The sequence below is a fragment of the Rhinolophus ferrumequinum genome, chromosome 3, assembly GCF_004115265.2.
Source record: "Rhinolophus ferrumequinum isolate MPI-CBG mRhiFer1 chromosome 3, mRhiFer1_v1.p, whole genome shotgun sequence".
Taxonomy (NCBI): Eukaryota; Metazoa; Chordata; class Mammalia; order Chiroptera; family Rhinolophidae; genus Rhinolophus; species Rhinolophus ferrumequinum.
In genome coordinates this window covers 3,531,965-3,553,072 of record NC_046286.1, presented here as the reverse complement: position 1 = coordinate 3,553,072, position 21,108 = coordinate 3,531,965, and the positions used below count along the sequence as shown (strand labels likewise).

The 21,108-nt window shown below is 58.1% G+C and overlaps 1 protein-coding gene across 10 annotated transcripts in view; it reads left to right on the top strand.

The window, feature by feature from the left end:
* Window positions 1-19,926, top strand: part of COL11A2 (collagen type XI alpha 2 chain) — a 28,602-nt gene extending 8,676 nt beyond the window's left edge. For all 10 annotated transcript variants that reach the window (XM_033102648.1, XM_033102647.1, XM_033102656.1 and 7 more), the window contains 58 exons: window positions 1,997-2,056; window positions 2,157-2,198; window positions 2,430-2,492; window positions 2,807-2,881; window positions 3,346-3,432; window positions 3,699-3,755; window positions 3,920-3,973; window positions 4,060-4,113; window positions 4,212-4,265; window positions 4,450-4,503; window positions 4,664-4,717; window positions 4,794-4,838; window positions 4,967-5,020; window positions 5,453-5,497; window positions 5,699-5,752; window positions 5,921-5,965; window positions 6,098-6,151; window positions 6,406-6,450; window positions 6,646-6,699; window positions 6,828-6,872; window positions 7,074-7,127; window positions 7,446-7,553; window positions 8,555-8,608; window positions 8,924-8,977; window positions 9,070-9,114; window positions 9,201-9,254; window positions 9,372-9,416; window positions 9,560-9,613; window positions 9,715-9,768; window positions 9,989-10,042; window positions 10,437-10,544; window positions 10,696-10,785; window positions 10,970-11,023; window positions 11,255-11,362; window positions 11,498-11,605; window positions 11,743-11,796; window positions 11,900-11,953; window positions 12,129-12,236; window positions 12,420-12,473; window positions 12,707-12,760; window positions 12,977-13,030; window positions 13,187-13,240; window positions 13,570-13,677; window positions 14,037-14,090; window positions 14,281-14,334; window positions 14,469-14,522; window positions 14,983-15,036; window positions 15,265-15,372; window positions 15,475-15,528; window positions 15,661-15,714; window positions 15,961-16,068; window positions 16,217-16,270; window positions 16,579-16,614; window positions 16,808-16,861; window positions 16,977-17,244; window positions 17,837-17,949; window positions 18,315-18,521; window positions 19,213-19,926. In XM_033102648.1, coding sequence (XP_032958539.1) covers window positions 1,997-2,056; window positions 2,157-2,198; window positions 2,430-2,492; window positions 2,807-2,881; window positions 3,346-3,432; window positions 3,699-3,755; window positions 3,920-3,973; window positions 4,060-4,113; window positions 4,212-4,265; window positions 4,450-4,503; window positions 4,664-4,717; window positions 4,794-4,838; window positions 4,967-5,020; window positions 5,453-5,497; window positions 5,699-5,752; window positions 5,921-5,965; window positions 6,098-6,151; window positions 6,406-6,450; window positions 6,646-6,699; window positions 6,828-6,872; window positions 7,074-7,127; window positions 7,446-7,553; window positions 8,555-8,608; window positions 8,924-8,977; window positions 9,070-9,114; window positions 9,201-9,254; window positions 9,372-9,416; window positions 9,560-9,613; window positions 9,715-9,768; window positions 9,989-10,042; window positions 10,437-10,544; window positions 10,696-10,785; window positions 10,970-11,023; window positions 11,255-11,362; window positions 11,498-11,605; window positions 11,743-11,796; window positions 11,900-11,953; window positions 12,129-12,236; window positions 12,420-12,473; window positions 12,707-12,760; window positions 12,977-13,030; window positions 13,187-13,240; window positions 13,570-13,677; window positions 14,037-14,090; window positions 14,281-14,334; window positions 14,469-14,522; window positions 14,983-15,036; window positions 15,265-15,372; window positions 15,475-15,528; window positions 15,661-15,714; window positions 15,961-16,068; window positions 16,217-16,270; window positions 16,579-16,614; window positions 16,808-16,861; window positions 16,977-17,244; window positions 17,837-17,949; window positions 18,315-18,521; window positions 19,213-19,353 — 4,092 coding nt within the window. In that variant the 3' untranslated portion in view covers window positions 19,354-19,926. The remainder of the gene's footprint in view (window positions 1-1,996; window positions 2,057-2,156; window positions 2,199-2,429; window positions 2,493-2,806; window positions 2,882-3,345; window positions 3,433-3,698; window positions 3,756-3,919; window positions 3,974-4,059; window positions 4,114-4,211; window positions 4,266-4,449; window positions 4,504-4,663; window positions 4,718-4,793; window positions 4,839-4,966; window positions 5,021-5,452; window positions 5,498-5,698; window positions 5,753-5,920; window positions 5,966-6,097; window positions 6,152-6,405; window positions 6,451-6,645; window positions 6,700-6,827; window positions 6,873-7,073; window positions 7,128-7,445; window positions 7,554-8,554; window positions 8,609-8,923; window positions 8,978-9,069; window positions 9,115-9,200; window positions 9,255-9,371; window positions 9,417-9,559; window positions 9,614-9,714; window positions 9,769-9,988; window positions 10,043-10,436; window positions 10,545-10,695; window positions 10,786-10,969; window positions 11,024-11,254; window positions 11,363-11,497; window positions 11,606-11,742; window positions 11,797-11,899; window positions 11,954-12,128; window positions 12,237-12,419; window positions 12,474-12,706; window positions 12,761-12,976; window positions 13,031-13,186; window positions 13,241-13,569; window positions 13,678-14,036; window positions 14,091-14,280; window positions 14,335-14,468; window positions 14,523-14,982; window positions 15,037-15,264; window positions 15,373-15,474; window positions 15,529-15,660; window positions 15,715-15,960; window positions 16,069-16,216; window positions 16,271-16,578; window positions 16,615-16,807; window positions 16,862-16,976; window positions 17,245-17,836; window positions 17,950-18,314; window positions 18,522-19,212) is intronic.
* The last annotated feature ends 1,182 nt before the right edge of the window (window positions 19,927-21,108 follow it).

Here is a 21,108-nt window from a genome sequence, read left to right as displayed (position 1 = left end):
CTTCCCTTGACAAGAGTCTTACCCTGTGACTTCTTATGGATGCTTCTGCCCAGGGCAATGGGATTTTTTTTTTTTTTTAAATCTTATGGGACTTCCTGTCTTTCTTGGCCACTTCCTGTCTTAATCAAGCTGGATTTCATAAAGCTTTTGGTCAATAAGCCCTTACCTTGTGCCCATTTTCAATCTGTCTCCATCATTTCTTCTTGATCAAAACAATTTCTTATCTATGTTGCTGCCAAATAATCTAGCTCCCTATGTCACACTTTCTAACCTACGGGTCACTTCCTGTCTGTCCTTTCCTGTCTTCTCCAGCCATGGCATCCATTTTGGTAATTGTGTCAGATTGGACTGAAAGGGACTTACTATTTTTATTTTGACTCTAGTTTTTCATGCTGTCTGTGACAATTTCCTTTGATAATAAGTTACTTCCTGTGTTTCTCAGGTCATCCAAAGCATAAAGTTTCTATTGTGGACCTAGATATTTATCATGGCCACCTCCTGTGTGTGCTAGCCTTGATGTTTGTGTGTTCTGGAAGAATTATCTTTCCTTGTCATAATCCCCTTTCCAGGAGTCGCTTTCTGTCGGTTTTGTGAATTTCTTATTTCTCTTGGTCATGGTAGTCATGTTGCTGTTGAAGGTCCACTTCCTGGAATCTACTTTTTGACTGCTTCCTGTCTGTCCAACCACTTCCTGTTTGTCCTGTTCATTTTCTAGCCATTTTGGCCATGCTTGATTTTTCTTGGTCTTGGCATCACCCTTGCTTCCAAGTGTTTGTTCCTTCATTCTGTCGCCCTTAATTGATTCCCATGTCTTCAACCACACCCTACCAGGTGGGGTGTTTCCTGTCTGCTCCACTTCATCTTTCGCCTGCCTTGCAGTTAGAGCTGCCTCCTCTATTCTGCTGCCTCATCCCATAACTCCTTTCTCTAATATTGCCACCCTTGCTCTTCAGCTGCCTTTCTTTTATGCTGCTTTCTGGAAATTTGGGGTTGATCTGCAATATGGGAGAGTTTGCAAATTGATCATTACTGTTTGGTTAGGATGGAGGTGGAGGGGGACATTCTGAAGATCTTTGTTGGAGGAGTTGGGGGGTGGTGGTGAATGTCTTCCATTCTCTCTGTTCTTATCTTGGTTCTGGCCCTAGAGTTGGGGGTGGGCATCTGAGTGGAAGTATGGAAGAGAGGCAACTGGTGGGCTTGGAGTATAAATGGGGGCCAGAGGGAGAGTATAGCATCCTTATTGGCAGAAGAGCTGTGGGAGCTTGAGGGAATCTGCTCTGAGTCTTGAGTAACTGAGCCCAAGAGCTGTACTTTTCCAAAAACCAATTAAGGGGTCTGAATTTGGGATATCAGTGGGAACTGCCCTCCAAATCTACTTAAAGTATGGATGTTTAACCTCCAGGAAGTTTTTAATTTGTGAACCCCTTGAAATTCTAAGAAAAATTCTGTGCATAAGGGCATACATTTTTTTCTTCTCTGAAGATTCCATAGATTACGTCAGATTATCATATGGATCCATGCTCTCTTCCCAAACCCCAATAAAAATCTGTCTGCAATCTTGGAGAGATTCTTATTGGGTGGGTTGGAGTAAGGGTGAGGAAGTTGATGGTTTCTTAAGTTTCTAAGGATTCCTGGGGTCAGAAGAAGTTTGGGGAATAGGATGGGGTCCTCCAGAAGAGGCTTTGGGAGAGATTGAGGGGTTTGGAATCCCAGAAAGAGTATGGGGACCTTCCTGAAAGAGGTTATCCCGGAGGTGAGGAGGTTGTGTTTGCTGAGGTGGGGCTGGGATTTGGGGGGTGGGGAGCCCTGAGGTCCCCTTGGCAGGCCAGGGAAATCTGTGAAGAGAGAGCCTTGGGGGAAGGGTGGGCGATTTGGGGGTAAGGTCAAGGAAGTCTCCAGAGGACCCGAGAATGAAAATGAGAGTTGGGATGGGGGCAGTCCTGGTGTCCTGGCTGCTCACAGGCCCCACTGGGGGTTACATGTGTGTCTCCCTCAGGCTGCCCGTGGACCCCGGGGGCTAAAGGGAGAGAAGGGGGAGCCTGCGGTGCTGGAACCTGTAAGTCACTCTGATCACTGAGCTGAGGGCAATGGGAAGAAGGAAAGGAGGGAGGAGTGCTAGGCCTGTAGCCTCTGACTTTTAACCTTTGACTCTGCAGGGTATGCTAGTGGAGGGGCCGCCTGGCCCAGAAGGCCCTGCGGTAAGTCTAGCTATGATCCTTAAGCCTCCATTCTTTTGTCAGAAACCCTTCCGACACACTCATCTGTGCCTTCCCCACATATGCTCAAGCTTCCTTCTCAGAACTCCAGAGCATCCTTTCAATCTAAGCTCCCAGATCTTCAGATCTCTTTCTGCAAAGACCACCCCTCAGCCACATACCCCTCTTCTCTCCGAATGCCCACACCTGCCCCCCTCCTCTTTTGTTCCTCAGGGGTTGACTGGTCCCCCTGGCATCCAGGGCAACCCAGGCCCAGTTGGAGACCCTGGAGAGAGGGTAAGAGCGTGTCCTTATCTGGGGGGGAGGGCTGCAGAGGAGCCACTAGTATCCAATGGGGCATCACGCTCAGTAATTTCTCTTAGCTGGCTGGTTAGTGAACAGGGCCTGGTGTGCTCCTCAGCACTCAGAAAGCAGGGCAGACGGGTTGGGGAGGAGGACAGTCTCACCTTCATTCTTCTCCATGGCGGTGGGGGCGGAGCACGGGAAAGATCTAGAGAAGTCTGCATTTATCCTGTTGAGAAAGCTTTCAAAATGATGCCAAGACCCTAATATTCCCGTCACTTATCTTTCTCATGTTCTTCCCACTCCAGGGCCCCCCTGGCCGAGCAGGGCTCCCTGGATCCGATGGGGCCCCTGGCCCTCCCGGCACATCCCTCATGCTCCCGGTGAGTTATCTGGGCTTTGGGATGGGCTGACAGGGAGGACAGGGGAATTGCATCGTGTCATCAAGAACCAGAAGTCCAGGAAAGCTGAGGTGTCTCTAAAGACCAGCAACCCAAAGAGACTGTTCTTTGGGGTGGAGTGACTAGGGCCTCATTAGATGACCTAGAACCAAACATGGATTTTCTAGAATCAAACTGGGCAGAACATCCTATATTTCAAGGAGTCTAGAACCAGAGGAGAGTCTTTTGGGAGGAAGAGGCTAGAGAGCGGAGGAGGACAGGAATTGAATTTCTGAAAACCTCTAAGTGATTATTTGGAAACCTCCCGTGGAAGACACTGGAGGAGGGCACAGGGAGGTATCCCAGAGCCTGGGAGATGGGGCAGAAATGCTGGATGACACCTCTGGCTGGGAAGGTCATAAGGATTTCCTGGAAGAGAGCCTGGACCTTCTTTCCTTGCCCCTCAGTTCCGGTTTGGCAGTGGTGGGGGTGACAAGGGCCCTGTGGTGGCTGCCCAGGAGGCTCAAGCCCAGGCAATTCTGCAGCAGGCACGGGTGAGTAGGGCTGGAGGGGACCTCGGTGGGGGGAGGGGTGTGGTGTGGCAGGGAAGACTGTAGGAGGCGTGGGAAGCGTTGGTTGGAGTGAATGCAGGGCAAGGGCACGTCTGGCTTGGTACCACTGGGCCTGAGAGGGGGGTTGGGGAGAATCTAGGGCAATGGAACAAGGATCGGGAGTGGAAGCGCAGGTCTGGAGGGTATACTGGCGTTGCGAGTTCTCCAGCTGCGTCTTCTCAGCTCTGCTGTGTCCCCTGCTCCCCTAGCTGGCACTTCGTGGACCCCCTGGACCCATGGGATACACAGGCCGCCCCGGACCCTTGGTGAGTGAGTGGGGTGTTGGGGTAGGGGGCTCTTTAGTTGTATGTGGGGGTATGGATTGTTCTGGAAAGGAACCAAATCAGAAGTTATTTTGCTTCTGGGGAGGGCTTTGAGGTCACTTTTGGGTGTGTCCTTTAACATGGCCAACTTCTCGTCTCTCTCACAGGGACAACCTGGGAGCCCTGGCCTGAAAGGAGAATCTGGAGACCTAGGGCCTCAGGTTATACCCCGTACCGTCTGATTCCAAACCCAGTCCCCCCCCCCCATCTATGCCCATTAACCTTGCCCCCGACTCTCCCTCCCCAGGGCCCCAGAGGACCTCAGGGCCTCACAGGCCCTCCTGGCAAGGCTGGGCGAAGGGTGAGTGACTGGGGGTGGGAGGGGTGACAGTGGGAGATGGGGCACAGAGCCGGGAGGACTGTTCCCTGCTTGCTTTGACGCTTCCCCTGCATCTGCAGGGCCGAGCGGGTGCTGATGGAGCCCGAGGGATGCCCGGAGAACCTGGAGTGAAGGTGACAGGCTGGGCCCCTCTCAGACTCTTAGCTCCCAGCCCCATCTGAGCTTGTTTGTTTCCTGGGGATGTCTGAGTGCCCCAGTTTCCCTCACAAAGGAGCACCTCCCACTCAGGACACAATAGGAAAGGGTGGGGTGGAAAATGGACTTGGACCTCATCTTGGCTGCCCATCTTTTTTCTAGGGTGACCGAGGCTTTGATGGACTCCCAGGGCTTCCTGGGGAGAAGGGACAGAGGGTGAGTATATTGGGGGGTAGGTATCTTAAGGCAAGGGAAGGGGGCCCGAGGGTCCCAGCAGGAGCTCAATGGATGAAATTGGTTGGTTAATTGAAGAGGGTCAGTGTCTGCTTGTGTTGGGGGCTCTGAGGCTCCTCTTACCTGTTTGCTCATTTTCCAGGGTGATACTGGTGGCCAGGGCCTTCCTGGGCCCTCTGGCGAGGATGGAGAGCGGGTAAGTGTTGCGGCCAGGGCAGGGGATCGGTGTGGGAGAGGGCTGGAAGGCGAGACCACTTGTCCTCCTCCTCCAGGGAGATGACGGGGAGACCGGGCCTCGGGGGCTGCCTGGCGAGTCGGTGAGTGTCAGGGGCGTGCGCTGTGGGGCAGGGGAGGCCTCTGGGGATGCCAGAGGGGGGACGTGGGTATGAAAAGGACACTTTTCTCTCACCTGTGCATGCTGCATCTTCTCCTCACCTGAATGCAGGGACCTCGAGGTCTTCTTGGCCCTAAAGGCCCACCTGGTATTCCTGGACCCCCGGTACGTAACTGCGCCTGATTTCTGAGCCTGATTTACCCCTGACCTCTCTAAGTCTCCACCTTCCTAACTCCCCCCACCTCCTCTTCAGTGCCCCCTCCCGGTGCCCCCCCAGCCCTGCTTCAGCCTCCATCCCCAGGCACCCTTGCAGGGCCCTGCGATACAGGGCACTGAAGGCTCTAAGCATAGCCAAAAAACACACAAAAAAGTCCTCAAGAAAAACAAAACAAAACCCCACAAACCCACAAGCCCACAGACCCACGCCCTGCGGATCTGGGCCAGCTGTGTTTGCTTAGGTCTGGGATGAACTGGAGGTCTGACCGATGTGCCTCTGCCTGTCCCACCCTCTGGAATGGCCAGGCCGCTCAGAAACCACAGGTCCCTCCAGGGCCCAGGCCTGCCTTTCAGCCTTCTCACACCCCTCTCATGTTTCAGGGAGTCCGAGGCATGGATGGTCCCCACGGTCCCAAAGGGAGCTTGGTGAGTAAAAGGCATGGAGACCCCACCCAACACTTAGCTCCTGAGTTCCCTGCCAAGGCCCTGCTCCCTTTGCCACCATTTTGACCTCCTGCCTGCTCTGGTTCTTGCCCTCTTGGCTGTCCCTGCTGGGACTCAGCTCTCCACCCCTAAGTTTGTTTGTCACCATCTCCTTCTGACCCTGGCCTGGTTGCCTGTTTCTAGGGACCCCAGGGAGAGCCAGGACCTCCTGGACAACAGGGCACTCCTGGGACCCAGGTGAGCTGTCCTGTCCATCCCCTCCCTAGCTTTAGTGACTTCCCCTGACTGGGGACAGGAAATTAGGGTCTCAAGTCTTTCCTGCTCATGCTGTGAGTGGGGGATGCTGGTTGGAGGAGAGCGCCCACCCTGGTGGGGCCCCTGTGACTTCTGTCTCCCTGTGTGTAGGGTCTCCCCGGGCCTCAGGGTGCCATTGGCCCTCATGGAGAGAAGGTAAGTGACTAAGTGATCTGGCGGCAGGAGATGTGCCGGGGGCATGTCGGGAGGGCCCTGAACGCCTGGTTGGGAGGTTGGTCATATTCGGACCTGAGCTCCCCGCTGATGCAGTCTCCTCACCTTCTGCAGGGTCCTCGAGGGAAACCAGGGCTCCCTGGCATGCCTGGCTCAGATGGACTCCCGGTGAGTGGGCCCCTACTTCTTATTCCCCTACTTCTCAAGTACTCCTTGAGCCTCCGCCCCACTGAATGACCTCCAAGCACCTGCAGTGACTAGCCATACTGTGTGTCCCTCACACTGGGAGGTCACTGATGGTGCCCACCCATGGTCCGTCGGCTTCCTTAGGTCACAGGGGAATTTGGGTTGAAAAAGTATAGAGAGGGGTGCAGGGAAGGTGACAGGGGCCAGTGGTCACATTCTCCTTCTCCTACCCTCAGGGTCACCCCGGGAAGGAAGGTCCTCCTGGAACCAAAGGAAACCAGGTGAGATCTTTCACACCTCCTTTCACTTCCAGAAGGGGTCTCCATCCAGATTCTGGGACCTCTAAGTCCTTGGGATTTCCTTGTCTCACCATTCACGTATTTTCCGAAGTTGTCACTTCCATTTATCCCAGCCCCTGAGGCCCCCACAGCGAAACCCTGTGACCCCTTTATAGATACCTTCCTTTCTTCTTCCAGGGTCCATCTGGACCTCAGGGTCCTCTAGGATACCCAGGACCTCGAGGCGTCAAGGTGAGAGACTACCAGGCTGGGAGATAAAGGCCTGTGTTTGGGGGAACCAGTTGGGGTTGTAGGAGCTCGGTCCTTGCAACACAACCTCCATCCCTGCTCTGTGTCTCTATCCTCCTCTCTAATTCTAGGGTGTGGATGGAATTCGGGGTCTAAAGGGTCATAAGGGTGAAAAGGTGAGCAATGTGCCCCTAACCTCCCAATACCTCCACCCTGCCCCCACCAACCTCTCTGTTGATCTCTGCCTCACTTCCTGTCCTCCTGCCTGCCTTTCAGCTCCTGGAATCCACCTTTCCTTCCATACTATCCCAAATCCTCCATTTTAATCTCCTGACCGTTTGTCATCTGAGGTGTCTTCTCACTCCCATCTTTCTCAGGGCGACGATGGCTTTCCTGGCTTCAAAGGTGACATGGGAGTGAAAGGTGACCGGGTGAGTAGAAGCCCCCACACAGGCCCCCAGCTCTAAGTCCAATGATCCGCCACTTTGGTGCCCTCAATTACCAGCCTATCCCCTGGTACCCCGGAGTCCCTATCTCCAGTGCTGAGTACCCGTTAGGGCTTGATCCTAGACGGACGACAACCCCACCATCGGTGACCCTCCAGTCACAACACTCTCCCTGCCCCCGTCTGCAGTAACTTCTGGGGTCCCTGCCAATCTCACTCAGCCTCTCCAGGGCCTGCCTCTCCTCTTGGGGCCCAGCCCCGACCCCCAGTCCCCAACGCTCACCTCTCCAACCCTCTCACTCAGGGCGAGTTTGGAGTCCCTGGTTCCAGGGGAGAGGACGGTCCTGAGGGGCCGAAGGGACGCACTGGACCCACTGGAGACCCTGGGCCTCCAGGGCTCATGGGCGAGAAGGTGACGGGATGAGCGATCTCTCGGGATGTGGAGGGGATGAGGGCCTGGCCCTGGGATCAGGGTTGGCATGAGGTGCCCACAGCTGGAGTCAGCTTGTCAGCTGAAGATGAGCGTGCGTTCATTATGCCCTCCTCGGTATAGGGCATCTCCGGGGCACGGAAGGGTGGAGGGGCAATGGATAAGAAGTCAAGGCCAGGTCCCTGTCAGGGACAGTGTACAGCAGACTAATGGGCATGAGGCTTAGAGGCCGTCACAAGGTAACTGGAGGTGTAAGGCAGAGTGGAAATGTGTCACTCAAAGCAGTAGGAGTTCCGAGAAGGGAGAGAGTCAGGAGCTGGTGAGTTCCGAGACCTTCCGAGCTCATTCTCACCGAGCACTTTCTGTGTGCCGGCGCTGTGCAAACTTGTCACATCCATCTTGCACTATTACAGCCCTGTGTCACAGAGGCACCGGGAGGTTGACATGCTTGCTTGTCACACAGCCAGTGAGGGGCAGAGCCAGGGTTTGAGCCCAGGCAGTCAGGTTGCAGAATCCTGGCTCCCAGCTTCCACTCCACAGCTACCTCGGGAGGACGGGCCATGAAGCATCGGGAGGCGGGCTGTGTGCAGGGGAGGTGGAGTGGTGCAGAGGTGGCCCAAGCTGTGTGGACGCATGCCAGGGGACTGGCCTGGGAGGATGAGTGTGTGCTGGGGAAGATGGAGCTGAGGTTGACAGCTGGGCAGGACTAGATCACAGCCCCCAAGGACCTGATGGAGCTGCAGACTAGTCTCCAGACCCAGGGAAGGCAAGATCCCAGTCCTAGAAGGGAAAATCCACTCTCAGGAAGGAGAGCTTACAAAAGCCAGGCAGCCTGTGAGACAGGAGATGAGGGGCCAGGAGCTGGAGGTTTTGGGGGGGGGTGTTGCTAGGTGGGGCTGGCTCCCATCTGTGAGGGTTGGGGTCTCCAGGGATGGAGTGGTATCTGTGGCTCTCGCTCCTAATTGCTCCCTGACTCTCCACAGGGCAAGCTGGGTGTTCCTGGTCTGCCTGGCTATCCTGGACGCCAGGGTCCCAAGGTGATGTGATGCCTCATTTATACTCCCTTCCCCCTGGCCCTTCCCTGATGCCTGATTTCAGGAAGCACAGACTGATAGAGCAGCACGGCCCTAGAGAGAATTTTGCCCACCCTGCCCCACAGAGGAGGGGGCAGAGGCCCAGAGAGCAGCAGGGGCTCGTCCAAAGCCACCTAGTCTGACGGGCAGAGCCCAGACCTGTGGGCAGAGCCCACGTCTCCCACACTGCTGCCGCCATCACCTCTTCTAACCACGTTGGCCCTTCCTAGGCCCTTCCCTTTCCTGACTTCTCAATTTTTCTTTCTTCATCTTCACCAGGGGTCCCTGGGATTTCCTGGTTTTCCTGGAGCCAGTGGAGAGAAGGGAGCCCGGGTAAGCTGGGGGAAGAGAGAGGGTGCGGAGGGAAGGGTGGCTCTGCGGGGAGCCCTGCCCTGGTGACATGTTGTCTGCTTCGTTCCCACCAGGGCCTGTCTGGGAAGTCAGGGCCTCGGGGAGAGCGGGGCCCCACGGTGAGTGCAGGGGTGGGAGAGGCCTGTGGCTCAAGACCCAAAGGGGTGTGTTGGGTTTTTCTGACAACTCCTCTCTCCTCTTCTAGGGTCCGCGGGGTCAGCGGGGTCCCCGAGGTGCCACTGGAAAGTCTGGAGCTAAGGTGAGTGGTCTTGGCAGTGTTCCATCGGCTGTCTGCCACTTAGCCCAGCAGCCCTGCAACTCCTCTTACCTCGGGGAAAGCTAGAAAGCAGCTGCTCTGACTCTGTTTCCCCCATAGGGAACATCAGGTGGTGATGGCCCCCACGGGCCTCCTGGAGAAAGGGTGAGTGTGGCTGGAGTCTCCCGGTCCCCAGCGCTCCCAAGGGAGCCTGAGCGGAGCAGCTCCCTCTCACTCCAGGGAGGAAGCTGTATTCCCTGCCCAGCATCCCACCCCATTCTTCTGACTTAACCCAGCTCTGTCTCTAGGGTCTACCTGGACCTCAGGGCCCCAACGGATTTCCTGGTCCCAAAGGACCTCCGGTAAGCTGACTTCTAGCCTCTGGCCTCCCTTGGTTCTCTGAGTCCTTCTTCCCTATTCCTTTCCCTGCCTAGAATGCACCTGATCTCTGAACCCCTTCTAGGGCCCCCCTGGGAAGGATGGGCTGCCAGGACACCCAGGCCAGAGAGGAGAAGTGGTAAGTGATGCCCTGACACCCTCAGATGCTCAGACTCCAGAGCTGTCTGGAAGGCCTGTCAGGGAGGTTCTCCTGGCGGTGGGGAGCATCCTGGCGCTTCCTGCCGAGCCCCACGGTGACGGACTTGACCCTGCGCTTCTGCCGGGAGCCTGGGCTCCGTCCCCCAGTGTCCATGCCTGCCTGTGTGCTCTGACTCCTCTCTCTTCTCCTTCATTCTCAGGGTTTCCAAGGGAAGACCGGCCCTCCTGGCCCGCCAGGGGTGGTGGGACCTCAGGTACGCCTGCCCTCTGGAGAGAGTGGACCCCAGACCTTGGAGTCAGTCTACCTGCCCTTCTTCTCCTTTTTCCCATCACAAGCCCCTGCCCTGGGTCCCTGGGGCTTTGGTAAAGGGAGGGGGCTGAGATTTGGAGCACTGATGTGGACCTTCAGTCTGTTTCCTGGGCCAGTTCTCATCTTCTCAGGTCTCGAAGAAGAGGCAGTTCCCCAACGGGGACACAAGGCGGAATAGTTATACTGAAACTCAAACCCAGAGCAGCCACCTAAGAGAGCCCACAGGAACTTGCCAGTAGCTTTGGGCAGGGAGAAAAGGGCTCTAGAGGGTTGTTTCAGGGTGGCCAGGGTGGCTGCTTTGGGGGTCTGAGATTGGAGTCCCTCTGCCTTTTTCCCAGGGAGCAGCAGGAGAAAGTGGGCCCATGGGGGAGAGAGGTCATCCAGGCCCCCCTGGACCCCCTGGAGAGCAGGGACTGACTGGAACAGCTGGAAAAGAAGGAACAAAGGTCAGTAAGGGACCAGGCAGAGGAGAACTTGGGGGACCAGGGTTGGTTGGGGTGCTGAAGTGTACAGGCAGTTGGGAATTTGAGGGGGCTCAGAGATCTCTGCATAACTCGGGAGCATGGCTGTGGCTCATCACCTTTCCCTTCCTTTTAGGGTGACCCCGGTCCCCCTGGGGCCCCAGGGAAGGACGGTCCTGCAGGGCTAAGGGGCTTCCCAGGAGAGAGAGGCCTCCCGGGCACTGCTGTGAGTACGACCCCCCCAGACCACCTGTAACAAGTCACCGCGAATCCCGGCGCCCCTCAGAGTCACCCCACTCCTGCATCTCTGAGCCTGAGCCCCACCCCGACCCTGTATGTCTTTGACCCCCATTCCTGTGATGTCCCACCTTCCTGTCTCACATCTCTTTTTCTAAATCTCTGGTTCATAGGGTGGACCCGGTCTGAAGGGAAACGAAGGTCCGGCTGGTCCCCCCGGCCCTGCAGTGAGTCTGGGGTCCTTTGGGGCAGCGGGGAGGAACCAGGAAACAGGGTGGGTGAAGAAGGGTGAAGAGCAGTGTCTGGATCTAGGTGGACCGTGGACTAGGCCACGGAGTCTAGGGTCAGCCCTAATGCATCTGATTGGGGGCTACTCTCCTGGGAACCATGGTCGGGTCCTCTGGTGTGGGTGGGCTGTGGTCTCCTCCATGGGGGTCTGACTCCATTTCCTTTCTCAGGGCTCCCCTGGAGAACGAGGTGCAGCGGGGTCAGGGGGACCCATTGGCCCCCCAGGGCGCCCAGGACCTCAGGGTCCCCCTGGAGTAGCAGGAGAGAAAGGTGTCCCGGTGAGTATGGGGGCACTGGGTAGAGATGCTGGGTGGGTTTGTGAGCTGCGGGGCTACAGACGGTTTCCTGTGCGGGTGTTTGAGGGTGAGGCTCACCTTCACGTCCGTCACGCCTCCTTTCTTCTCTTCCTGCAGGGTGAGAAGGGCCCCATTGGTCCTACTGGCCGCGATGGGGTGCAGGGTCCTGTGGGGCTTCCTGGTCCTGCTGGACCCCCGGGCGTGGCAGGAGAGGATGGAGATAAGGTGATGGAGCCCACAGCCCCTGGACCAACTTCTTTCTAGATTGCAGATATGGGCATGGCCCCGATCCGTCTTATTCTTGCACTTTCCCCCTCTCCCTGTCTCCTTTCTCTAACATCTCATCTGCCTTCTCCTCCCAGGGTGAGGTGGGAGATCCTGGACAGAAGGGCACTAAAGGGAACAAGGGTGAACATGTAAGTGTCTGTGACCTTTGACTTTTGCCATCTGGCCTTCAACCTCATTCCCACCTGGTCTCTCTCACTGTCTTGGTGTCTCTGATGCTCCTTTCTTCTCCAGGGACCTCCTGGACCCCCTGGGCCCATTGGTCCTGTGGGGCAGCCTGGAACAGCGGTGAGTGACTGATGCCTGGCCCCTCTCGCCAGAGGCCCTGGCAGTCCTGTCTGCCTTCGGTTCTCCTCTGCCCTTGGGGTTGGGGATGGGAGTAGGGGCTGGTGCCCAGCTCTGTGTGGGGTTTGCGGACAGAAAACAACTGACCCATGACCATCTCTGTGTCCTTGTCCCTCAGGGAGTAGATGGGGAACCTGGAGCTCGGGGACCCCAGGGACACTTTGGAGCCAAAGGTGATGAAGGAACAAGAGGATTCAATGGGCCCCCGGGACCCATTGGTCTACAGGTGAGTTGGGGGCTGGAGACAGGGGCTGAGAGTTGGGGTCAAGATGGAGCTGATATCTGCCCTACAACACTGCCGGCCCCCTTCTGATGAGGACTGGGGAGGGCAGGCATGTGGGATCTGGGGGAGGAATTGGGGGGCCTAGAGTGGGTGGTCACCTGGGTCTGTGCTGTGTATCCTGCACAGGGTTTGCCAGGCCCCTCGGGGGAGAAGGGAGAAACAGGTGATGTGGGCCCTATGGTGAGTGTGACCCCACTGATGCTGTGTGACCCCTCTGACCCCAGCCTGACCTCCTAGTCACCACCCCCACCCAGCCCCACCCCAGCCCCCCACTGCCACTGGCCCCCTGCTCCCTGGCCGCCTGCCCCTCCCCCTCTCTGCCTCGCCCAACCCTTCGTAATTCATGTGCATCTGTCACCGTCACCATGTCTCTCCTTTCCCTCCCCATCGCTGGTGTTTCTGTTTCTCCGCAGGGACCACCTGGCCCCCCAGGACCTCGAGGCCCAGCTGGACCCAATGGAGCTGATGTGAGTCCTCTTGGCTTCTTGTCCCTGAGATTAATGTGGCCAATCCTCTGCCTCCCTTTCCCCAGCCTACGCTCAGGTCAGGTGCCACGAGAAGCCACTGGCCCCCCGGGAGGCTCCCACTGCCTCACCACTCTGACCTCGGGGCCGCATCCAGGCTCCTCCCCTGGAATGGCACCTCCTCCCCTGAGCTGATCCCCATTTCTGTTCCTCTTCCAGGGTCCACAAGGTCCCCCTGGAGGGGTTGGGAACCTGGGTCCCCCTGGAGAGAAGGTAACTAGGAAGGGGGTGAATGGCCTGGTCTTGGGGGGAATAAGGGTTGGACTTCTGCCAATTTTGGTTGGGGGGGTCAAAAAGAAAATGAACTGTGGGGAATATCTGGATTTTGGGGGGGGGAGAGGAGGATTTTTGACCCCAATCTCCTTGCAGGGGGAGCCAGGAGAATCAGGATCTCCAGGAGTCCAGGGTGAGCCAGGTGTCAAGGTGAGTGATGATAGCTCTGAGGCACCCTCCCCCATCCCTGTCACCCTCTCCCCCACTTTTCCTGTGACCTCCTGGACCTGGAAGTCCTCTGCAGCCCCGGGGTCTGCCCCGGCCATTCTCTACGGGCCTGGTCCCTGGGTCTGTGTGAGCCCTGCCACCCTTTCCTCAAAGGGAAGAGGGGCCAGGGACCCCCTTATGGGCTTGCCTTTCTGTGTGCATCCCACTGTCACTGAGGGCACTGGGGGAGGCTGAAGGTGTCTTGGAGGCAGGGGCTGCATCCTTGATCTTCAAGACCCCCTTGGGATCTGTACCCTGCACTCGTCCTCCAGGGCCCACGCGGAGAGCGTGGGGAGAAAGGAGAGTCCGGGCAGCAGGGAGAGGCGGGACCACCAGGGCCCAAAGGCCCCACCGGGGATGATGGCCCCAAAGGGAACCCTGTGAGTTTGGGGGGAGGGGCCGAGAGGAGGGTCCTGTGAATGGGAGACCTGGGAATGTGTGTGTGAGGATCTTGGGGCGTGGGAAGCCCAAGAGTGGGGACTGCCTGGGAGGAGGGCTCTGGGGGCTGGGATCCAGAGAGAGAACATGCTAGATGGCCTCTCGTCAGTACCCTGAACGCACTAGAAGGCATGTAGCACGTGAGGGCGGAAAACGGGTGCAGGAGACCCTCTTCCTAGGGTGCTGCAGGTAGGCAGTGCCTCTAGAGATGAGAGTGTGCTGTGTGCCCCTGGGGGTCCCTGTTGGCTCTGGGTGGGTTTAGGCGGCTATGAGCCTGACCTTTGTTCTCCCTCTGGATTAGGGCCCTGTTGGTTTTCCTGGTGACCCTGGCCCTCCTGGAGAAGGTGGCCCTCGGGTGAGTCTTCCCCAGGGAGGGGAAGGGGCAAAGGTGGTGGGCTTCCATAGAGGCTCACTGTGTGGCTGACGGGCTTGGCTGTGGGAGGCTGGGCACACGGCAGGGCAGGTGCAGGGGTGGGAGCATCAGCAATGTGGGGTGATACCAGCCAGGTTGGGGGCTCCCCTCTCACCTTGCTTCATCCTTGCAGGGCCAGGATGGTGCGAAGGGTGACCGTGGAGAGGATGGCGAGCCAGGGCAGCCTGTGAGTGACCAGTGACCCCGTCCCCCCACTGAGCCCAACCCTTCAGAGCCATGTCCCCTCTTCTTTGCCTCACTCCTGAGAGGTCCCTTGACTGGAGACTAAACACTCACCCACCCCTATTCACCCGTCCTCAGGGATCCCCTGGTCCCACTGGGGAGAATGGACCCCCTGGACCACTTGGAAAGCGGGTAAGTGAGGCGGACACCTGGCATCTTGCGGGGCAGTCCGTGGGCAGGGCGGCCTGGATGGGCCATGGCAGGTGACGGGCAGGGAGATGCCGGGCACCCGGGTTGTCCCTGGGTGGTGCCTATATGCTTCAGCAGCGTTTGTCAGGGTGCTGTGTATAGTTGCGTATGTTTGTTCCTGGGGTTTGGTATGGAAGTCCTTGCCAGGCTACGTGGTGTGTGCCAGCCAGTCAGAACGGACACTGGAGGAAGGGGCTGGCTTTCTGGAGGGCGCTTGCCAGGCCAGGAATTAACTCTTTAGTTAGGAGGTGGGGCAGTGGGTGGTGTGGGGGTAAGTGGCCTTCGCCAAACGCTCAGAAGTACTCAGCATTTGACCAACTGGCCCAGTTGCCCTGCCTCTCACCGTCTGTGAAGCGGCCTGTGTGCCGCCTGCTCCACTCTTCCTTCCCATCTCCATCTGCAGGGGCCTGCTGGCACACCTGGTCCTGAGGGGCGACAAGGAGAGAAGGGAGCCAAGGTGAGGGGAGGCTGCCCTGGGTGCTGGCGTTCCTTCCGTTGGCCCCCCGTGCTACCCCACGTCCGCCTCCCCCTCGCTGAGCCCCGGCTTCCCTAGACTCTTCCTGCCCCAAGGGCTGCTGGGATCTGGCCCCCCCTCCCTGCTTCACCCTGTCTACCTTGGACTCCCTGCCCCCACCCACACCCACATCCTCTGCCTCTCAGGACACATTCCTTATGTGTGTTTCAGGGTGATTCTGGTGCTGTGGGTGCCCCGGGAAAGACAGGCCCTGTGGGTCCTGCAGGTCCAGCAGGAAAACCTGGTCCTGATGGTCTGAGGGGGCTCCCAGGCTCAGTGGTGAGTCTTGGTGGAGAGGCTGGGTTGGGAGGGGTGAGAAGCCAGGGAGGAGTAAGGGATGGGTACACTCCTCCTGACCTCTGTGGTCCCTCCAATCTGCAGGGCGAGCAAGGCCGTCCTGGAGCCACAGGCCAGGCTGGGCCTCCAGGACCTGTGGTGAGTGGTTATGGATTGGTGGGGTGGCCTGGGGCAGGGGGCATCCAGCTGAAGCCCTGGAGGAAGTGGGAAGTGGTGGGGAAGAGCTTGGGTTCACCCCCCTGGAGAGAGTGACTTTCTGTCTCCCTACAGGGACCTCCAGGGCTTCCTGGCCTCCGGGGTGATGCTGGGGCCAAGGGAGAGAAGGTGAGTGACGGACAGAGTGGCCAGGTGTCTCCCCCCCCCCCCCCCCCCCCCGAAGCCTCTAAGACCCGAGCGTCCCCCGCTCTGCGTCAGGCCTCCGCACCAAGTCTTTGGGGGTCATTACTCAGAGGGCTGCTCGCAGCCTCTGCTCTTCCCTCAGACGCTGTGCCTCAGGCTCTTCTGCCTTCTGGGCTCGGAGCCCCATGGTCTCCTCCCTGTACCCCCTTGACCACCTGTCCCCTTCTTCAGGGTCACCCAGGTCTCATCGGACTGATTGGGCCCCCTGGGGAGCAGGGCGAAAAGGGTGATCGGGGACTTCCTGGCCCTCAGGGCTCCTCTGGACAGAAGGGAGAGACAGTGAGTAGAGGGCGTGGTCCTGGAAGGTTTGGGGGATGAGGGTGTAGATTCATGTTGGGCGTGGGAGAGACAGGGATGAAAACTCTGTGGTGGGGTGAGGGAGGGGGCGGGAGGATGACCCAGTTGAACCAGGCCCTCCCTTTCCTAGGGTATCCCGGGAGCATCTGGCCCCATCGGTCCTGGAGGGCCCCCTGGCCACCCTGTGAGTATCCCATCTGTTCTTCCACTAAACCCCCTAAACCCCACTGCTTCCTCCTCTGTAATCTCCCAATGGCTTCCATGGCAACTGCCAGCCTCACAAGTATAGGCCCCAGTTTCCGCCATATGTCCTTACACCTGCAGTGTCTCCCCCATCCTTCCAGGGTCTCCCAAATGTCCCCATGTCCCCTCATGCCTGCCCTTCCTGTGGTCATCCCACTGTCCTGTGGACTCATGACCTTGCCGCTCCATTCCTCTACGTCCCGACGTTCCCCTGTGGTGACCATCTCTTTCTTGTTTTTCATTTCACAGGGACCTGCTGGCCCCAAGGGAGCCAAAGGAGCCACAGTGAGTGAACCCCAGCCAGCTCTGACCTTTGCCCTTTCCCCCACGCTGGACTTGACTCTATCTCTGCAGAGCAAACACACTCCCCGCAGTGGAGCCCTTCTTTCCCAGCCTGGATGCTGGTTTGACCTTTCTGTGACCTTGCTTGCATGCTTGACCTCTTGACCCTTCCACACCTCATTTACTCCTTTGACAGGGCCCAGCCGGACCGAAGGGAGAGAAGGGTCTCCAGGGCCCTCCAGGACACCCGGTGAGTTACGAGTCAGGGCCTACTTCTCCGACTGGCCCTCTCAGTCCCGGAGTTTCTCTGCTTCACCCTCATACTGACCTTGTCTTTCACCTTCTGCATCTGCCCCTCCCTCCAGGGACCCCCGGGTGAGGTGATCCAGCCCCTGCCCATCCAGATGCCCAAGAAGGCTCGGCGTTCAGTGGATGGAAGTCGTCTGATGCAGGAAGAGGAGGCCATGCCAACCGGGGGGGCCCCGGGCAGTCCTGGGGGACTGGAGGAGATCTTTGGCTCACTTGACTCCCTGCGGGAGGAGATCGAGCAGATGAGGCGGCCGACAGGGACCCAGGACAGCCCTGCTCGCACCTGCCAGGACCTGAAGCTGTGCCACCCAGAGCTGCCAGATGGTCAGTGCCAGCCTCAGGGGACACAAAAATATTAATAGCCGCGTGGGCGTGGACAAGCAGAAGGATGTTGGGGAGTCCTGGGGAAGGGGTTGGGGTGGGGTAAGTGTTGAGGGGAGTGGAACAGCAGTTACTTACCAACCAGGTCAGAAGTATGTCAGTGTTTAGTGACTGACACGGTCCTACCCGTGTGTAGCAGCTCATTCTCCTGGTGTCCAAAGGAGTAGATAAACATACACGTGTGTACACGCATGCTTGCATTTACACAGAGGGACATGTGTGCGAACCGACAGCCACACATTCATTGTACCGGCATGAGGGTGTCATTGTTCCTACCCCCTCCAATCAGGGGGCTGGGGGTGCTGCTGGAGTCAGGGGTGTCAGAGGTGGGGCAGGGGCACAAGGTGATGAGGGAAACTGAAGCAGGGTGGGCTGCGTTCTGGGGTTCTGGTGGGAGAACAGGACTGGGAGACTGAGCATTGTGGGGCAGGCTGCCGGGGTGGGGTGGGGGTGGGGCAGTGGGAACGTGGGGGCAAAGCACACCGTGGGTCCGAGCCCTCAGGGCCCTGACCCTCGCCTCTCCCTCACCCAACAGGAGAATACTGGGTCGACCCCAACCAGGGCTGTGCTCGGGATGCCTTCCGGGTTTTCTGCAACTTTACAGCAGGAGGGGAAACCTGTGTGATGCCCCGGGATGACGTTACACGGGTGAGCGCTGGCCCCTGCCCCACAGTGTGCCCCTGTCAGGGTGCAGTAGTTTCTGGGTCTATGCGACAAGTTCCCTGGCCGTTGTCCTTGCAGAGACTACTGGCCCTTCTCCACTCCTGCACCTTCTTCCTTTCCTTCTCACCAGCCCTCCCACTCTCACTTTGTCTCCTTCCCTTGGCAACCCAAGACAGATGTTTGCCTTCTGTTTACCCCCAGTCTCCTGGCGCCCACTCAGGCCCCTCATTTGTCCCCAGCCCTTTGCTCCCACCCGTTCCCTGCTCACGCCCCTGGCCTAGCCGCGCTGCTTCTGTGCACAGGCTCGGCAGCCTGCTCTGTGCCCCTGACTGCAGCCCTCTCTCTGCCAGTTCTCCTACGTGGACTCAGAAGGCTCCCTGGTGGGCGTGGTCCAGCTCACCTTCCTGCGGCTGCTCAGCGTCTCTGCCCACCAGGACATCTCCTATCCGTGCTCTGGGGTGGTCCGGGAAGGCCCCCTGAGGCTCAGGGGGGCCAATGAGGACGAGCTGAGCCCCGACACCAGCCCCTATGTCAAGGAATTCAGAGACGGCTGTCAGGTGGGAAGCAGGAAGAGCTGGCTAGGGGCAGATCCCAGGCCCAGGCTGCAGGAAGGCCCTTTGGGCGGGGCCACCAGACAGAGCAGGAGTCCAGCGCCCTGGTGTCAGATATGCCTGAGGGAGCTCAGATGGGGGTGAGGACGAGGACGATGGGAGTGGTGCTCAGCTGTGTGCTCCTAGCAGTGTCATCCCGAGTGAATCATGCAGGCGTGTACACACATTTACACAGGTTGTCCCGAGGCACGGGGGAGGGTAACCCATCATGGAGGCGCAGGGGCACAGACGCCCCCGATCTGTACACACGTCCCCAGTCGCTTGGCCAGGGTGACACAGGTACACACATGTGGAATCATGTCGGCTATCATCACACAGACACACTCACAGACACATGGGCACATATCCCCGCGAGTCACACAGACTCACACAACCACGGCAGACAAACCCAAAGCCTCACAGACTGGCTCACGAGCACACCTGTGCACACACGTATACACACACATGCGCATACAACTTCCTAGCTTTCCCAATCCTGACTTGCTGGAAGAAAATGTAGCAAGTGTGAACATGTGACATGGTTGGGGGAAAGCTTCTCAGGGTGCTGAGGGAGAGGCAAGCCTGGGCCTGAGGGTGGGGTCCCCTGGGGCGTGTGCCTCCACCACACTCACGCCTCCTCTCCCGTCTCCTCTTCAAGACACTGCAAGGCCGGACGGTGCTGGAGGTGCGAACACCTGTGCTGGAGCAGCTGCCAGTGCTGGACGCCTCCTTTGCAGACCTGGGGGCCCCCCCGAGGCGGGGAGGGGTGCTGCTGGGGCCTGTCTGTTTTATGGGCTAGGACCTTCTTCTCTGTTTGACCCTGTCAGTTGAAAGCAGGCCCACCTGGAATCCCACAGCGTCAGCTCCGTGCCACCTCCCAAGAGGGCTCCTCACCATCTGGGGCCCTTGGGCCAGGGCACCGAGAGCCCCGTCAGGGGCAGACCAGGGGAGGGGTGAAGTGGCTACCCGGACACCCCAGGGGAGGGCTGGCATCTGGGGCTCGTGGCCTTCCCACCTGGAGCCTGTGACCTGATAGACAGCTGACATACTTATTTAAAACTCACCTCCCAACCACGCCAAACAAGAGGAAGAGAAGAGAAAGGACACTGTGTATTTTGTATTTAAAAGTAATTATATTAATTATTTAAAGAGTGGAAAACCAAATACAAAAAAGATAAAGAGAGAAATGCCAACCAAAATCAACGGACTCTGGAGATAGGGCTCTCCAGGGGTGAGCCCCGTGCCCTCGTCCTTGCCTCAGGGCTTCCGTCAGTGACTGTGTGGGGGTTTTCGGGCCGAACCCCAGCTCCCTCACACCCCACCTGTAGCACCCACTGTGAACGTTGGAATATATGCTCTCCTTTGCCTCAGGGCTCTGACTCTCTCTGCCCAGGTGGGACTCTCATCACCTACCGGGTGTTTGGCTCCCTCATCCACATACCTGCTGTCTTTCACTTGGTCTGGGGCTTGCGGGGACTTCCTGATATTTGGGGACCAGGCCACTCCCCTGGGAGAGAAATGGATTAGTGAGGGGTGTGTGCAGGACCTGTATTCAGTGGACTGTTGAAATACCAAAAACTTCCGTATTAGCTGGGAAGTCACCATGGCCCTGAGCCCCGAGTGTCCCATTGCCATCCTGGCCACCCCACTCGCTCCCCTGGACACCCCCTCAGCTTTCCTGATCCTGCAATTGAAGGGTTAATGTGTGGCATATGGATGGAAGGGACATCCAGGACCTTGTCCAGCCCTATGACCAGTGTCCATTCTGACTGATGGTTAAAACATGTGATTGTCTCCTAGGGTATTTGTGTGTGGTCCCTGTGTTGTTATTTCAATCCCCACCCAACTGCCATCCAACACCGCTTTTTCCCCGCTGAGCTGTAGCCAGAAATGGATGGCTTAACCCCTGTTCCCTGGAGGACCTGTCCAGCTGGGGTGTCATAATGCCTGGCTGACGTGCAGAATCACAAATGGGTCCCCCAGTTCTGCCTGACAGTGGTGCTGGATTGGTTCTGGGGGAGGGTGAGCTCAAACCCAACCTCCCCCCATCCTCTGGCCAGCTTTAGGAACTCCAGGCTCAGAAGGAGCCTTAGATGATCTAAACTCTGCAGGTGAGGAGACTGTGGCTCACTTCCATAACAGTTTCCTGCACCTGGAGCTCTGGTCACCTCTGCCCTCCTCCTCAGGCTTGTGGTGTCCTGTCATACAAAGCCAGGGCTGCGGCCGGCCCCCATGCTGGACAACTGTGTGTATTCGTGTCTACATCATTCCAGGCTTTGCCTTTGTGTCAAGATGCACAGTCCTGCCCCATCTCCTCCCACTCTGTGCCGCCCCCACACCCTCCTTCCCCAGCGGCCCCTCTCAGGGCTTATTCTGCATGCAGCTCTGTGCGGTCGGTCAGGGTTCCTGTCAGTCTCTTCTGCTCAGGCAGCCGGCCGTCAGGCATCCCTAGCTGGCCTCCCCGCCTCTCCTGGGGCTTCCCATCCTTCCATGGCACTTCCTGGCTCCCGCCCGTCCTGGCAATAGATTAAAATTTATTCCTGGGCCTCATCCA